The sequence below is a fragment of the Anarhichas minor genome, unplaced genomic scaffold, assembly GCF_050575085.1.
Source record: "Anarhichas minor isolate MPS153535 unplaced genomic scaffold, ASM5057508v1 ptg000079l, whole genome shotgun sequence".
Taxonomy (NCBI): Eukaryota; Metazoa; Chordata; class Actinopteri; order Perciformes; family Anarhichadidae; genus Anarhichas; species Anarhichas minor.
Window position 1 is genome coordinate 199,518 of NW_027466525.1, and position 17,983 is coordinate 217,500.

Consider the following 17,983-nt stretch of genomic DNA (forward strand, 5'->3'; position numbering starts at 1 on the left):
GATCAGTGCATCGGTGGCTCCCCAACAGATCAGTGCATCGGTGGCTCCCCAACAGATCAGTGCATCGGTGGCTCCCCAACAGATCAGTGTATCGGTGGCTCCCCAACAGATCAGTGCATCGGTGGCTGCAGCAGAGGCATCAACACAGCAGCTCAGCCCCCAAAAGACAGACGCAGGAATGAGTCCTAAAACCCTGAAATGACTCAGCTTTTATTCACTTCCTGTTCCTCGTCAGAAGTTAATGTGTGTTTGGTTAGTTGTCTGAAATCAGGTCTGTGTTTAACACCAGCGTTTAAAACCTGTAAGAATCATAAACGTTTGTTTGACACATTTGTTTTTAATAATTCAATGAAAAGAATCCCATTGGCTGTTTGTGGAGGGAACCAGTGACGACTACACGAAGTACGTCGTCCTTGCAGCTCTTTATAAAGACAGATAAGAACAGACTGTGTGATCAACTATAACTGCTGCTCACAGCTACACTCAGTTAGAATCAGCCTACAGTGGTGCACACAGAGTCCAGTCATTAGTTCTGCAGGTATTTTGGTCATAAACATAAAGTGTTGGACACATTAACATGTTGACCTGATGATGGCGCTAGATGTAAAGTAAGTGGATCAATACAAGTTATTGTAATGCATCCTAAAGGGGAACGTGAGTGATGAACCATATCTTTCAGCGGTAGAGCAGCGTCGTCCTTCAATCAGAGGTTCGGCGGTTCGAGCCCGGGCTCCGCTAGTCCATGTCGATGTGTCCTTGGGCGAGACAATTAAACCCAAATTGCTCCCGCAAGCTGTGCCTACGGTGTGTGAAGGGATGTGAATGATTAGTTACAGTCCTGATGGGCAGGTGGCACCTTGCATGGTAGCCCCTGTCATCAGTTATGAATGGATGGGTGAATGATGACATGTAGGGTAGTATGTACAATATCACAAAAAAAGAAGACATAGTATTTACCTCACTCACTGCTCAACGTTCACAGGAGAGTAGAAGATTTCTGAAACATCAACGATTCAACCATCAAAATCTGTTGTAATTTGTTTAATTATTTACAAGCAAAGAACCACAGACTGTGTAAGAGGTGTACGTAGTCACTGTGACTGTGTTTATTTTAAGCCTCAATTTCAGCTGTTGCCAACTTGGACTCTTTGACCGTCTGCATCTTGGTTTTTGGGCCATCACCATCTTGAACTTTGTGGCTGCTGCCATCTTAGATTTTTGGCCATTTACATCTTGATTTATTGGCCATCTTGTTTTGTTGCTGCCAGAATTGACACGAGAGGGCGGAGGCACTTCCTCATTGGCTTCACTCTTCAGAACTGGAGGTTGTGTGAGTCACATTAGCCTCTGAGTTTTATTTCTGATTCAGAGACTGTAACTGTAATTAAGTCGATTTACTAGCTAGAAAGCTAATTTAGGCTTCATTTGCATTTATTTGGTTTCACAAGGTTAGCATTGGTCAAAGTGAGGAAAACAGGCTGCTTTAAAATGAGGCTATATTTTCATTTTCATTATCAAATACTGAGTAGAATCAGACGACGTCTTCAAATGTCTTAGTTTTGTGGAGCAACAGTCTAACACCTGCTACTATTCTCTTTAGTGTGATATGAGAAAAGCAGAAAACCTTTCTGTTCATGTATGTTACATCATCACCTGAAACTCACCTGACTGCTGCTGCTGGCTCTTGGAGCTAACATGTTGAGCTGTGAACAAAAACACAACCGCCATCAGAAAGGAGGCTTTGCACAGAACAGAGCAGCCGTCTGAGCCCATTGTCTCTTTGGTTTGTAGCACCGGCTCTGTTGAGCCTGAGCTGAAGTATCAGTGATGAAGACTACTGGTACTTCTACTTCACTTGAGTACTAGTATATGTTATGTTATTTTATACTTCTACTCCACACTTCAGAGGCATATTGTACTTGTTACTGCATTCATCTGAGAACGTTAGTTACTTTACAGATTCAGATTATTAAAACAAAATGTAATGAAGTAATACATGATGAAGTATTATTATAGATTTAACCACAGCAGTAAATAATGTGCTTTCAATGAGCTCCATCTTTACCTGCTGCAACATTAAAGTGATAAACACATCAATGCATCACTTATTTTAATACAATATATAATATAATATTTTATTCTGCATAAAGAGTACTTCTCATTTTGATAGTGTATTTTGATGTTGATACGTTTACTTGCAACAGACTATTTCTACACTTTTATTGACATTAAACATCTCAATACGTCTTCCACTTCTGATGTAGCCGTACACTGCTAGCAACATTAGCATCGTTAGCATTGGAGCTAAGGTGGTTCTGTCTGGTTAACACTGGGCCGACCAACGACGAGAACCCTGTTTTCACACCTACATGGAGAACGGCTCTGCAAGTGGTTCACTTCCTCTCTAAAAGGTATTTATAAATAATTCTCAATGGATGATTTGTGTAAAATAACTTTACATAAAAGCCCAGCAGGAGGCGAGTTCATAAAGGAGAACAAACTAATTTATTAAACATTTCAAAAGCACAATCAGCAAAGTGCTCTAACTGTAACGCTCTCACCGGTTCAGGAGTCACTTTTTACAACTTCCTTTAAAGAAACAGTCTGTTCGATTTATATATCTGTATATAATAAATATATCTGTTTAACAAGCATGTAAACAAAAGTGAAACCTGATTCAATCGGCCGCTCTGTTCACACAAGCACAGAAGTTTACTGTTTATCTGAGTTTGTTCTTTAAACTTCTCTACTGGCTGAGACGAAGCAGAGAGGAGGAATCTGATGTCTGTGTTCTTCATTATTGATTATTATCATTAATAAACCTCACTCAGGAATGTTATTGATTTATTTACTATGTTGGATTTGTTTCCAGTCAGATATTAATGATTTTATATTGTGACTTTGCTGTCGCTGCCCTAGAAACAATATTTAGTTTGATCTAAAATATAAATAAATCCTGTTCTGAATGTGTATGTTTTTAAAATACTATATATATATATATATATATATATATATATAAAAGCAAAGAGCAGCTCCTTACAGTAATACAATCCTAAGTACCCGTCTCTACCTAAAGGGCCACAGTAGTTCTCACACACGCTTGGAAAGGGAGGTGTGAGCAGAGGAGGGTCGTGCTGTTGCTTGCAATCTGCAACCTCACCACTAGATGTCACTAGATATTTCACACAGCTCCTTTAAGTGCTAACAGGACTCACAGGAAGCATCTCTGGTCAGACTGACGGTAGAGTAAACCAGCTGAAGCTCAACGTCGCCCTCAGCAGGACAGTCGGAGCTCTGCAGTCGATGGTTCTCTATTGAGAGACAAAATAACGTTTACAGTTTATTTATTCATCCTTCTGTCTCCGTAGAGACAAAGACAGCAGAGAGTCACGTTGTCACAACTCTTCTTCTAAGCGTCTATAAAATGTAAAACCACGTAGCTACATGAGCGTTTTCATAAATAGGAGGCGTGTCGGCTCGAGCTGAGGAGAAAGAAATAAAGTTTAAAATACAGTCTTTCTATTCAGTCATGATGTGACTGAATAAAACCATGTTTCTCCTTTTAAATGTGTTGTTCTGTTAAACTGTAAAAGAGGAACAAGATGAGGAGCAGCAGGTCACAGTTTCGTTCTCACTCTTCACAACATGGCAGTGAGGATTGCACTGACCTGTGGCGGTCAGCGAACTGGAGGCGACCGGACGCGAGCTGCAGATGAAAGTTGAGGGAGAAAATACGAAAAATAATGTCATGAAAGGAGCAAATAATTCATTAAATTACAGCCGGTCTCTGCTGGAGGATCTGGGTCTGTCCACGGTGGACCGGTCTCTGCTGGAGGATCTGGGTCTGTCCACGGTGGACCGGTCTCTGCTTGAGGATCTGGGTCTGTCCACGGTGGACCGGTCTCTGCTGGAGGATCTGGGTCTGTCCACGGTGGACCGGTTTCATGTTTACAATGTTTACTGAGGTAATAAATCAAGAGAGAAGTAGAGTCATTTTCTCATAGACTTCTATACAACCAGAGGAGTCGCCCCCTGGTGGACACTAGAGAGAATGCAGCTTTAACACATGAAGCTTTGACTTCACTTTAAAGAATCTAAGATTTCAGAATCCTGATGACAAAACATAGTTTATCCAACCGGAGAAACAGCGGTCAGTGAACACAACACCAGACTCTTTAATACAATCAGTTAAATGAACTTCTGTGTGAGACGAGGAGTGAAATCTATTGGTTTCTGCTGACTATGGAGGCCATAAAGAGTCCCAATGACTCACATTTAAATATTTAAACTCCTCTTTGTCTCATAGTGAATGTTGTTTTTCAAGCAGCATCAGGAAGTTGTTTTACATTCGTAGAAAACAACACTTTGTGAAAACATGTTGAACCAACACAGAGTTTAAGTTACAGATCACACAAGACTTATGGGTCATAAAAACTCACACAGGAAAACCTGCTGAGCCTTCATTTATGAGTCAGAGTGACTGTTCCTCTGCACATGGTGAGCTTTTTAATATTTAGATGTTTTTCTGTTGAATAATTGAGAAGAAGAACTTGAAGGGGGCCGCATCCACTTCCTGTTGAAATGGCATCGATACACAGAGGAGACAGTTATCAAGACGAGTGGATGAAACATAACCGGAGCTACATGTGGAGGTGAAGAGGCCTTTGGATCAGAGCACATCAACAGTGATGTTCATTGACTCCTTGTCCACAAATGTTTGAAAAAAGTAGAAAATGTGTGAAATATATGTGAAAAATGTGTGAAAAATATGTGAAAAATGTGTGAAAAATATCTTTAAAAATGTTGATAAATTCTTAAGAAATGTGACAAAAATGTGTTTAGAAAATGATTTTGTTTTAGTCGCTACATGTTATATCGGATGTTAAAAGGAAAATCAAAACCTCAAAGGAACAATTCTTTAATTTTTAGATGTACACCTTCCTGTGCGTTTGGTAGGGAGCTGGGTCATGACGTGGTTAGCCTAGCTTAGCATAAAGACTGGAAGTAGGGGGAAACTGCTAGCGTGTCTCTGTCCAATCTCTAAAGCTCCCCGATGATCACGTTGAATCTCATGTCTTTGACAGAAATGTAGAAACAACAGTTTGAGGGTTTTAGGGGGCGTCAAGTGGTGGAACTATTTCTTGACGATAAACAGCGTATCCATCCGCCCGGTAATTCTGTGCAGCATCTCTACTGGAGCTAAAGATGAGTTTATTGTGAATGTTATCTCACTAAAATGTAGGAGTCTCTGTCTGTCAGTCTGTCCTTCCATTTTCTCGACAACCGATTCACTCGATCGTCTTCACATTGTCGTCGACCCGTTCACGCTCCGACACTATTGACTGCTCCTCGGCGTCTAAAAGTAGAACTAAACTAAAAGTAAACGCTGAAATTTTGTCACCAGGCAAACATGTTGGGTGATGTGTTTTCTCAGAGCTTGTTCTCAGACTCAGTGGAGCAGATCTATACGTCGTTGAACGTAATCATTACTGCTGTCGAGGACATTTCAGCAACATGCAGAGTAAAAGGGTCCGTGTTGCCATGGCAGCGACGGCTGTGGACAGATTATCTGCAGACCTGTGAGTCACAGATGAACTCCAGCACCTGTCTGGCATTTACCGGTATGTTACAGGTGGAGGTGAGGAGAAGAGTGTGTGGATGGGAGCAGATCAGCAGGGACGAGGACTGACTCCTTTTCCACATCTTTGAAAACTTTGTGAAAAATGAGTAAAACTGTTCGAGCTACTTTAATCCTTCAGTTTATCACAAACATTCAACATCAACACACAAACACATCATGTTTGTTTCCATCATGTTTGTTTCCATCATGTTTCCATCATGTTTGTTTCCATCATGTTTGTTTCCATCATGTTTGTTTCCATCATGTTTGTTTCCATCATGTTTGTTTCCATCATGTTTCCATCATGTTTGTTTCCATCATGTTTGTTTCCATCATGTTTGTTTCCATCATGTTTGTTTCCATCATGTTTGTTTCCATCATGTTTGTTTCCATCATGTTTGTTTCCATCATGTTTGTTTCCATCATGTTTGTTTCCATCATGTTTGTTTCCATCATGTTTCCATCATGTTTGTTTCCATCATGTTTGTTTCCATCATGTTTGTTTCCATCATGTTTCCATCATGTTTGTTTCCATCATGTTTGTTTCCATCATGTTTGTTTCCATCATGTTTGTTTCCATCATGTTTCCATCATGTTTGTTTCCATCATGTTTGTTTCCATCATGTTTGTTTCCATCATGTTTCCATCATGTTTGTTTCCATCATGTTTCCATCATGTTTGTTTCCATCATGTTTGTTTCCATCATGTTTGTTTCCATCATGTTTCCATCATGTTTGTTTCCATCATGTTTGTTTCCATCATGTTTGTTTCCATCATGTTTGTTTCCATCATGTTTGTTTCCATCATGTTTGTTTCCATCATGTTTGTTTCCATCATGTTTCCATCATGTTTGTTTCCATCATGTTTGTTTCCATCATGTTTGTTTCCATCATGTTTGTTTCCATCATGTTTGTTTCCATCATGTTTGTTTCCATCATGTTTCCATCATGTTTCCATCATGTTTGTTTCCATCATGTTTGTTTCCATCATGTTTCCATCATGTTTGTTTCCATCATGTTTGTTTCCATCATGTTTGTTTCCATCATGTTTCCATCATGTTTGTTTCCATCATGTTTGTTTCCATCATGTTTGTTTCCATCATGTTTGTTTCCATCATGTTTCCATCATGTTTGTTTCCATCATGTTTGTTTCCATCATGTTTGTTTCCATCATGTTTCAATCATGTTTGTTTCCATCATGTTTCCATCATGTTTGTTTCCATCATGTTTGTTTCCATCATGTTTGTTTCCATCATGTTTCCATCATGTTTGTTTCCATCATGTTTGTTTCCATCATGTTTGTTTCCATCATGTTTCCATCATGTTTGTTTCCATCATGTTTGTTTCCATCATGTTTGTTTCCATCATGTTTGTTTCCATCATGTTTGTTTCCATCATGTTTGTTTCCATCATGTTTGTTTCCATCATGTTTCCATCATGTTTGTTTCCATCATGTTTGTTTCCATCATGTTTGTTTCCATCATGTTTCCATCATGTTTGTTTCCATCATGTTTGTTTCCATCATGTTTGTTTCCATCATGTTTGTTTCCATCATGTTTGTTTCCATCATGTTTCCATCATGTTTCCATCATGTTTGTTTCCATCATGTTTGTTTCCATCATGTTTCCATCATGTTTGTTTCCATCATGTTTGTTTCCATCATGTTTGTTTCCATCATGTTTCCATCATGTTTGTTTCCATCATGTTTGTTTCCATCATGTTTGTTTCCATCATGTTTGTTTCCATCATGTTTCCATCATGTTTGTTTCCATCATGTTTGTTTCCATCATGTTTGTTTCCATCATGTTTCAATCATGTTTGTTTCCATCATGTTTCCATCATGTTTGTTTCCATCATGTTTGTTTCCATCATGTTTGTTTCCATCATGTTTCCATCATGTTTGTTTCCATCATGTTTGTTTCCATCATGTTTGTTTCCATCATGTTTGTTTCCATCATGTTTCCATCATGTTTGTTTCCATCATGTTTGTTTCCATCATGTTTGTTTCCATCATGTTTGTTTCCATCATGTTTCCATCATGTTTGTTTCCATCATGTTTGTTTCCATCATGTTTGTTTCCATCATGTTTCCATCATGTTTGTTTCCATCATGTTTGTTTCCATCATGTTTCCATCATGTTTGTTTCCATCATGTTTGTTTCCATCATGTTTGTTTCCATCATGTTTGTTTCCATCATGTTTGTTTCCATCATGTTTCCATCATGTTTGTTTCCATCATGTTTGTTTCCATCATGTTTGTTTCCATCATGTTTCCATCATGTTTGTTTCCATCATGTTTCCATCATGTTTGTTTCCATCATGTTTGTTTCCATCATGTTTCCATCATGTTTGTTTCCATCATGTTTGTTTCCATCATGTTTGTTTCCATCATGTTTGTTTCCATCATGTTTGTTTCCATCATGTTTCCATCATGTTTGTTTCCATCATGTTTGTTTCCATCATGTTTGTTTCCATCATGTTTGTTTCCATCATGTTTGTTTCCATCATGTTTCCATCATGTTTGTTTCCATCATGTTTGTTTCCATCATGTTTGTTTCCATCATGTTTGTTTCCATCATGTTTCCATCATGTTTGTTTCCATCATGTTTGTTTCCATCATGTTTCAATCATGTTTGTTTCCATCATGTTTCCATCATGTTTGTTTCCATCATGTTTGTTTCCATCATGTTTGTTTCCATCATGTTTGTTTCCATCATGTTTGTTTCCATCATGTTTCCATCATGTTTGTTTCCATCATGTTTGTTTCCATCATGTTTGTTTCCATCATGTTTCCATCATGTTTGTTTCCATCATGTTTCCATCATGTTTGTTTCCATCATGTTTGTTTCCATCATGTTTCCATCATGTTTGTTTCCATCATGTTTGTTTCCATCATGTTTGTTTCCATCATGTTTGTTTCCATCATGTTTGTTTCCATCATGTTTCCATCATGTTTGTTTCCATCATGTTTGTTTCCATCATGTTTGTTTCCATCATGTTTGTTTCCATCATGTTTGTTTCCATCATGTTTCCATCATGTTTGTTTCCATCATGTTTGTTTCCATCATGTTTGTTTCCATCATGTTTGTTTCCATCATGTTTCCATCATGTTTGTTTCCATCATGTTTGTTTCCATCATGTTTCAATCATGTTTGTTTCCATCATGTTTCCATCATGTTTGTTTCCATCATGTTTGTTTCCATCATGTTTGTTTCCATCATGTTTGTTTCCATCATGTTTGTTTCCATCATGTTTCCATCATGTTTGTTTCCATCATGTTTGTTTCCATCATGTTTGTTTCCATCATGTTTGTTTCCATCATGTTTGTTTCCATCATGTTTCCATCATGTTTGTTTCCATCATGTTTGTTTCCATCATGTTTCAATCATGTTTGTTTCCATCATGTTTCCATCATGTTTGTTTCCATCATGTTTGTTTCCATCATGTTTGTTTCCATCATGTTTGTTTCCATCATGTTTCCATCATGTTTGTTTCCATCATGTTTGTTTCCATCATGTTTGTTTCCATCATGTTTGTTTCCATCATGTTTCCATCATGTTTGTTTCCATCATGTTTGTTTCCATCATGTTTGTTTCCATCATGTTTGTTTCCATCATGTTTCCATCATGTTTGTTTCCATCATGTTTGTTTCCATCATGTTTGTTTCCATCATGTTTCCATCATGTTTGTTTCCATCATGTTTGTTTCCATCATGTTTCCATCATGTTTGTTTCCATCATGTTTGTTTCCATCATGTTTGTTTCCATCATGTTTCCATCATGTTTGTTTCCATCATGTTTGTTTCCATCATGTTTGTTTCCATCATGTTTCCATCATGTTTGTTTCCATCATGTTTGTTTCCATCATGTTTCCATCATGTTTGTTTCCATCATGTTTGTTTCCATCATGTTTGTTTCCATCATGTTTGTTTCCATCATGTTTCCATCATGTTTGTTTCCATCATGTTTGTTTCCATCATGTTTGTTTCCATCATGTTTGTTTCCATCATGTTTCCATCATGTTTGTTTCCATCATGTTTGTTTCCATCATGTTTGTTTCCATCATGTTTGTTTCCATCATGTTTCCATCATGTTTGTTTCCATCATGTTTGTTTCCATCATGTTTGTTTCCATCATGTTTCCATCATGTTTGTTTCCATCATGTTTGTTTCCATCATGTTTGTTTCCATCATGTTTGTTTCCATCCTGTTTCCATCATGTTTGTTTCCATCATGTTTGTTTCCATCATGTTTGTTTCCATCCTGTTTCCATCATGTTTGTTTCCATCATGTTTGTTTCCATCATGTTTGTTTCCATCATGTTTCCATCATGTTTGTTTCCATCATGTTTGTTTCCATCATGTTTCCATCATGTTTGTTTCCATCATGTTTGTTTCCATCATGTTTCCATCATGTTTGTTTCCATCATGTTTGTTTCCATCATGTTTGTTTCCATCATGTTTGTTTCCATCATGTTTCCATCATGTTTGTTTCCATCATGTTTCCATCATGTTTGTTTCCATCATGTTTGTTTCCATCATGTTTGTTTCCATCATGTTTGTTTCCATCATGTTTCCATCATGTTTGTTTCCATCATGTTTGTTTCCATCATGTTTGTTTCCATCATGTTTGTTTCCATCATGTTTGTTTCCATCATGTTTCCATCATGTTTGTTTCCATCATGTTTGTTTCCATCATGTTTGTTTCCATCATGTTTGTTTCCATCATGTTTGTTTCCATCATGTTTGTTTCCATCATGTTTCCATCATGTTTGTTTCCATCATGTTTGTTTCCATCATGTTTGTTTCCATCATGTTTGTTTCCATCATGTTTGTTTCCATCATGTTTGTTTCCATCATGTTTGTTTCCATCATGTTTGTTTCCATCATGTTTCCATCATGTTTGTTTCCATCATGTTTGTTTCCATCATGTTTCCATCATGTTTGTTTCCATCATGTTTGTTTCCATCATGTTTCCATCATGTTTGTTTCCATCATGTTTGTTTCCATCATGTTTCCATCATGTTTGTTTCCATCATGTTTCCATCATGTTTGTTTCCATCATGTTTGTTTCCATCATGTTTGTTTCCATCATGTTTGTTTCCATCATGTTTCCAGCCGGTTGAATAAAATCCATAATTGATGTTTCACATCGTCGCTTTCCTATCGTTGAGGTTTCACTCGACACACCAGGAAGTCATCCAGCAGTTCATACTCTTTAATTTTTCATGACTCCCTCCGATGTTTGGCTACTAATGAAGACATGTTTTTAATTATGATACGTTTATTTAAAGACGGGAATAAACCAGCTATATAAAAAATAAAATAAAATTCATGTTTTCAGGTGTAATGTAAAAACAGAACACGTGCCTGTGTGTAACTTCATTACATGAGGAATGCTGTTTTGGGTTAAACCACATATTATAATATTTACTGATATTTAACTCTTACATATTTAAACTAAAGGTCTGAACATGTGCCTAAATGTTAATATTTTATTCATGTGAAAACATATAATAAACGTTGAATGTGTGGAATCCCATAGGTTACTTTATTTAAAATAACAATGATTACTTGAAGCATTGTAATGAAAAGGGGAATATAAAAAGGGAGTGTGGCGCTCACACACACTACCACTTTAGTCCACAGGGAGCGCCACAACCAACACAACATGAAACCTCCTTTTAGTAGCTTTAACTTGTTTTATTTTAACAACCTTCTGTGATTAAACTAATCGATCAATTGACTAATTGACCCGACCTGCGTTGGAAGCATTCATCCTGCCTGAGTGCCCTTCAGCAACACACTTAAACTCCTGACCTCCGCGATCAGTGATCCACAGAAAATGGCCGGATCGTTACCGTAAATAAATCCTCCCACAGCTGGTGTGTCACACAGTTACCCTCTCAGTCTCATGCACAGTCCTGACCATTAGTTTGTGTTGTGATGATGTCATCATTTTACTTGCACCGTGCTATTTAAAACACTTCAGCACAAACAGTGTCACGCTTGTGTCACGTCCGTGAGTAGTGAGCACGACTGGATGAATCTGCACCAGTTTAGTGAGTTTGTAAACAGATGTTTTGATGTTGTTTTCTTGATTCTCCGTTCACCGTGGAAACGTGTCCTCATACAACAGCTTCAGCAACACGTATGAATCTGAGCTTGCTTAGTTAGGTTCAGGCAACAAGAGATACTGAGTTAGGTTTAGAGAAGACTATTGCTTGAGTTAGAATAACTACTGACGTTGCGTTGCTGAAGTACAGAAGTTACAAATACATCAAAGAGTTTCGTTCAAGAATCTCCGTTTTCTTTTGTACTAAACGAATGACTCAATGTTTAAGAGTTCAATGTCTGATCGACTCCTTTTCTATTTCTATGGCTGCAGCATCGTGGGTTTGTGAATCTAATTATATAAAGTCAGGTGCATGCTGGGACATCAGAATGATGAGGTACCTAGACATCCAGGTGAATTCGCTTCCAATGCAATCCTCTTTAATGTATTCATTCCTTCCTTTCATCTCCTCTGAGACGAACACTCACGTTACATCACAGCGTTCCTCGTCTCCAGAACTCACTGTTACACCGCTTACTGTACGTCTCAGTCTCTGCTCAGTCTCTGCAGCATCGCTCTGTTTGTGTGAGGGATTCATCTGCAGGGTGCACAGAAGTGTGATGTCATGTGTGACATCATAGAAGTAAAACACATGTCAGAAATGATACACATAATGAGAGTAAGTGATTATTATAGAAACATGTAAAAACAGCAGCAGTGGATATGATAGAATAATAATGATATTAAACGTAATAGTAGCAGTACCAGTAAATAAATGTCAATATTAATAATATTAATATGTTTTTGAATAAGGGCAAAAACCATGAACACTTTAGTTTATAAATACAAATACCTCTCTAGAGCACCAAATGTGGATTCATCCGCCCTGAAAATAGTCCCCAACAAATGCTCTGTTTCCTCCTAATGTTTCAGGATGATGAATATGATATTTGTCTTTTAGAGATTGGCGTCTTCTAATACCTGTAGTTCCCTAGTTGTCCACCAGGTGTCCCCAGAGTCTTCTGCACACCTGAGCCTCACTCCCTCAGCATGCTGCTGGTCAGTGATGCAGCATTGTGTCGTTGATCAGCTGTAGTCTGTTTTAGGAGCTCCAGTGCACCATTGACATGATGTGATCATCAATAAAGTTTGTTTTTGTGTTGCCTGAATGTTCGGTTAGTGTGAGAGCGAGCTGCTGGACCTTCTGTTTTTAATCATGTGTCAGCATTTTGTTTTTATTGATCTGCAGAGAGGCTGTAGAGGAAGCAGCCGTGATGGGAACGAGATGACCCTCAACCTGCAGTGATGGAAGATAACGGCGCCATAAAATGTGATGACAGCGAAACATAATGAGGGCAAAAGGGACTGAGCAGGAACATGGAGGCTGTTATTAATACTGAGCAATACATAATGACATGTACACTGAACCTATCTAACAATAACTATAACAATAACTATAATAATAATAACAATACATAATAATATGTACACTGAACTTATCTAATTAATTAATGTAATCTAACTATAATAATAATAACAGTAATAATAATGATAATAATAATAATCTTACTATACTCTGTAATGCACAATAAATGCAGCACAAATTGCTTCTCAATAATAGAAAATAGACAAATAATAAACATAAGAACAGAGACAGAAAATGGAAAAATAAATGGAAAATAAAACACCTGATAATAATAATAATAATACAAATATGAAATGAAATACATAGAATACATAGAATGTATTAAAATGAAATCCTAAAACATGGTCTATCTATCAATCTAAAAATACGACTTCCTTATCTCCTTTTCTTTCCTTTCCTCTCTCCTCCCTTCCTTTTCTATACATCTCCGTCAATTGTTCCTCTCTCTCTTCCCCTCTCCTCTCACCCCCCCCCCCCCCCCCCCCCCCCCCCTCTCTCTCTCTCCTAGCTCTCCGCCCAGTCATTCACTCATCCACTCATTCAGCAGCAGCACTAACTGCGCGTGGATTATTAAACACAGACGGATCTGAATATTCACCTGTGAGCAGAAAGCAGCTTCTAAACGGATTTAATGATTCTCGGATTTCCTTTACTGTGAAGTGGAATTATTCTTTATTTAGTAATGACTCTCCCTCGTGGTGGATAATGTGGATTCTTACCGTTTAACGCACTCTTCAGGCTTTTAAACTGTTTCAACCACGTGACGTTTTAGGAGTATTCATTTTTGTTTCCAAAAAAACGTTTTTTTTAACTTTAAAAACGCGACTTTCCCTGAAGCCTACTTCCTCTAAAAGACTGAAATATACATTTTATTTAGTTTTTAAAAAAAATATAAAAACCCGGATTTAATTGCTGCTGTCACAGAACACTCGTTGCCAGAGGAGGCACGTGCCGGCATGTTTCCGCGGGCATGGGAGGTTTAACAAATGTTCAATCATCCCCAAAGAACTGAACAAAGACCGAGAGGAGGGAACCAGGAACCCGCTGAGGTACAGAGGAGAACGTCTCTTTGGTATTGATCGATATGTGGGAGGTTCTCTCTGTGTGTGTGTGTGTGTGTGTGTGTGTGTCCGGAGGTAAGGCATTCAAGTATGGAGGGTCATTAGTGCCAGCAGGGATTCTACAGTTTGAATATTATTCAGTAAAAATATGAAAAAATAAATATTGGCAGCAAAATGAATGATGACACAGAAGCTCATTGTTCTCTTATAACTATAAAAACATATTGTTCATGAGAGAAGTGTGTTGTTTTACCGAGCGTTCTCTGTAATATGCTAATGAGGAAGCCTCTCAACATCAACAGAAGGTATTTTTAACAGAAAGGTTTCTTGTTAAAATCAGATCTATAATAATAAGATGTCATTATTGTATGATGGATTTAGTATTATATTATTTACTTGTGTAAAAGAGTCAATAATGTGACGTTTAATACAATAACACACATGGTTTCAAACTTTTAATACGATAAATAGTTTGACAGGAAGATGTGCTTAAGTATATAAAAAGTAAAAGTCGTCCAGTCATTCTAAAATAAATCAATGAATTGTTAAAGCAACGTTGTTTTCCAACTGTAAAATGTCACATATATATATAATAACGTGTACAATAAATAGTGTTTGTGTTAGAAAAACAAATATTTGCAGATGCAACGCATCGTATACGAGCTGTATATCTTTATGAATAACTATTAACGCAGCCATCGGAGTAAAATAAGAATGAGTGGTATTTAAAGCAGTACTTCTGATTATTAAAGTCAAATTCTCACAATTATTGAACACATTTCTTTAACAAATAAAAAATTAATTTCAGATCCAGTTTATTTTTCCAATTCATGAATACAAAGCAGAATGATTTTGCTTGTAATGTCTGCAGCCTCAGACACAGTTTAAATGAATAAAAATGTGTTGTGTGAGGGGCAGGGCTGCCGGGAGAAGAAACTGTCCTCTGGGAGTTTTTCTCCCACGACTCAGCAAAGACCTCTCAGGACTGACGTGGATGAAATGCCCGAAGTGAAGCGGACCGTGACCGTGTTGTTGGACTTCAGGAAGGAAGAAGGTGTCGTTCTTCCAGCTCAGGAAACAGGACTTATGTTTTGTTAATTTGTCCCTTGTGTGTCTGCAGTTAACCGGGGGATCAATCATTCAGCTTGGACTACCTGCTGGGCTTTGGAGGATGGCCCGCTGGAGGGAGGGCGCCATCCGCCTGCTGGTTCTGCTGGTTCTGCTGGTTCTGCTGGACCCGCCGCGGCCGGTCGCGGGGCGATCGCTCCGACACCACGTCCCGAGACGCCAAACCCGGGAACACCACCGGCAGCCGCTCCGGAACATCACGCTGGCCGTCATCCTGCCGCAGACCAACACTGACTACCCGTGGGCGTGGCCTCGCATCGGGCCCGCCCTGGAACGGGCCGTCAAGACCGTCAACGCCGACCCCACTTTGCTCCCGGACTACCACCTCACCTACGTCTTCAAGAACAGCGAGGACAAGGACGGCATCTGCTCCGAGTCCATCGCGCCGCTCATGGCCGTGGACCTCAAACTGGCGTACGACCCGTGGGCGTTCATCGGGCCCGGCTGCTCCTACACCTCGTCGCCCGTCGGCCTCTTCACCACCCACTGGGACGTCCCAATGGTTACGGCGGGCGCCCCGGCCGTGGCCTTCTACGGCGGCGTCTACCCGTCCATCACCAACACGGGCCCCACCCACAAGAAGCTGGGGAGGTTCGCCCTGCAGATCTGCGAGCACTTCGGGTGGCGGGAGCACGTCATGCTGGTGTTCAACGACAACAAGGCGGACGACCGGCCGTGTTACTTCGCCGTGGAGGGTCTGTACACGGAGCTGAAGAGCGTCAACATCACCACCGTGGACCAGGTGTTCGAGGAGAACAAGCTGCCGGTCAACTACTCCCAGATCCTCTCCGACATCCAGAACGACGGCCGAGGTGAGTCGGTTCACATCGTTTTATTGTACGTCTAGTTTGTGAAATGTTCCCACGGGTTCTAACAGACGAGATGCTTTCACAGAGTCCACTTGGTTCTGGTAGCTGAGACCCGACCTGGGGCCCAATATTCAGGCCCTCCACATATAGATTGTTTCAGCTCATTTCCTGTTGAAGTGTTTGTCATCAGCTGACAGGAAGTAAACATGGACCCACGCTGTTCGAAACGGTCGATAAAGATATGTTATTTTTTTAAACAGATATTTCCCCCTTCCTGTTAAAGATCCGGTGTGTTGGATCTGGCGCCATCTAGCGGCAAGATTGCAACCAGTTGAAGCTTCTTATGTTGAAAACGTGAACACGTGAATGGCCGTATTTGGAACCAGTTGTTGTGGGAGCGGCTCAGGTCATTTAGTGTGTTTGTGGTGGGACGTGAGTGGTGGAGCGGCAGATGTTGGTGAGCGAAGGGTTTGTCAGCGAGGCTGAAGAGAGTTCGTTTAGCTGTGAGGATTTCAAGTGAATTCAATAAATTCTGCAGCTCCTGAAGTCCAACTGAGGCCCGGCGTCCCCCCTGTGTTTTCAGACCAGGATCAGGAAGCCGAAGCAGGTTGGTTTGTCCGCTCTGGGCTACCGTAGACACATGGCGGTCGGCTCCATATGTAGATATAAACGTCTCATTCTAAGGTGATTATACACTAATGAAAACAGTCATTGATAGTATGTGTGACGCTAGTTATTTCTTTACATATTTGATACCTATTTATCAAACATCTTCCTGGTATACGACCCGAGGCGCCATGGTGAATAATATGTGTAGAAATGTACACAACAAGGTGTTATTTTGTGTGGTTAGTTCACATTAAGAACGCAAATATTACGCAGCAAAAAAAGAGCTTTTTCATCAGCCAATCAGGTTGTGAGGAACTGAGTGAGTTACATCTTTATTTAGTAGTCTGAAGACAGAAAACTTTATTGCTAAACATTCAACCTTGACAAAAGCAGCGCACATCAGATCCACTCCTTTCGTTCTTACCTTTCACAATAAAAGCCCCAGACATTTTTTGCAGGTGTGTATTTAGCTTTGTTCGTGTTTAGAAGTCCTCTTCATGAATTGTTTTGTGTCTTCAGTGAGCTGAAGCTCTGCTTGCGTGTGGACGAGAGGCCTTCTATCGGTGCAGTCTCATCAGGTCTGACGGGTCCTGCTGTGTGTTCATTAATATAATAGTGGTTATTAATATTCTCAGTTCTGGTCAAATCTTTCAATGCACCGACACGCACAGAACCAGGACCTGCAGCCAGCGTCCACGTTATTAGATGCACCTGTGTGGATCCAATCAGCGGTGCTCATTGGACAAGCTCTCCTCAGCCTGCTGTTGACGGTGAGTTCACTGCCTGCAGATGGAATCAATCCGTCCCTTTTGGTCTCAGCGTCTCCAGTTTCCTGTAATTTAATCCTAAAAGGAAAAACAGATTCCTTCAGATTCAAACGGTCGGCTGTAGAACAGCTGCCCTCTCCTCCTTTCATTGTTCACCTGAACACATCTCCACTGAGTCCAGGCTGCAGGACTTAACCTCAGATAAAGACCACAAATAAAAAGCAGAGTGCAGAGCGACAGAATGAGAGCAGAGCAGGAGACGAGGGGTCGAAGTGCAGCAGAGATGTCCTAGTCCTGATCCTCTATATGAACCAGTCTCAGTGTAGTCCTGAACCTCTATATCACACGTGTCAAACTCAAGGCCCGCGGGCCGAATCCGGCCCGCCACGTCATTTTATGTGGCCCGCGAATCCACCAGCAAAAAAAAAAAAGTAAAAGTTTTTTTATTTTTTTATTTTGAAAAAAAATATTTAAGTTAGACTTGAAAATAAAAGTATCCCCATGGTCGAAATT

At 39.6% G+C, this 17,983-nt stretch overlaps 1 protein-coding gene across 1 annotated transcript in view; it reads left to right on the forward strand.

Annotated features, from left to right (window-relative positions):
* Window positions 1–15,328: 15,328 nt before the first annotated feature.
* LOC142938065 (atrial natriuretic peptide receptor 1-like) overlaps window positions 15,329–17,983 on the forward strand; it is a 71,838-nt gene continuing 69,183 nt past the window's right edge. The window contains exon 1 of the mRNA XM_076081271.1: window positions 15,329–16,097. Within this exon, the coding sequence (XP_075937386.1) occupies window positions 15,329–16,097 (769 nt within the window). The remainder of the gene's footprint in view (window positions 16,098–17,983) is intronic.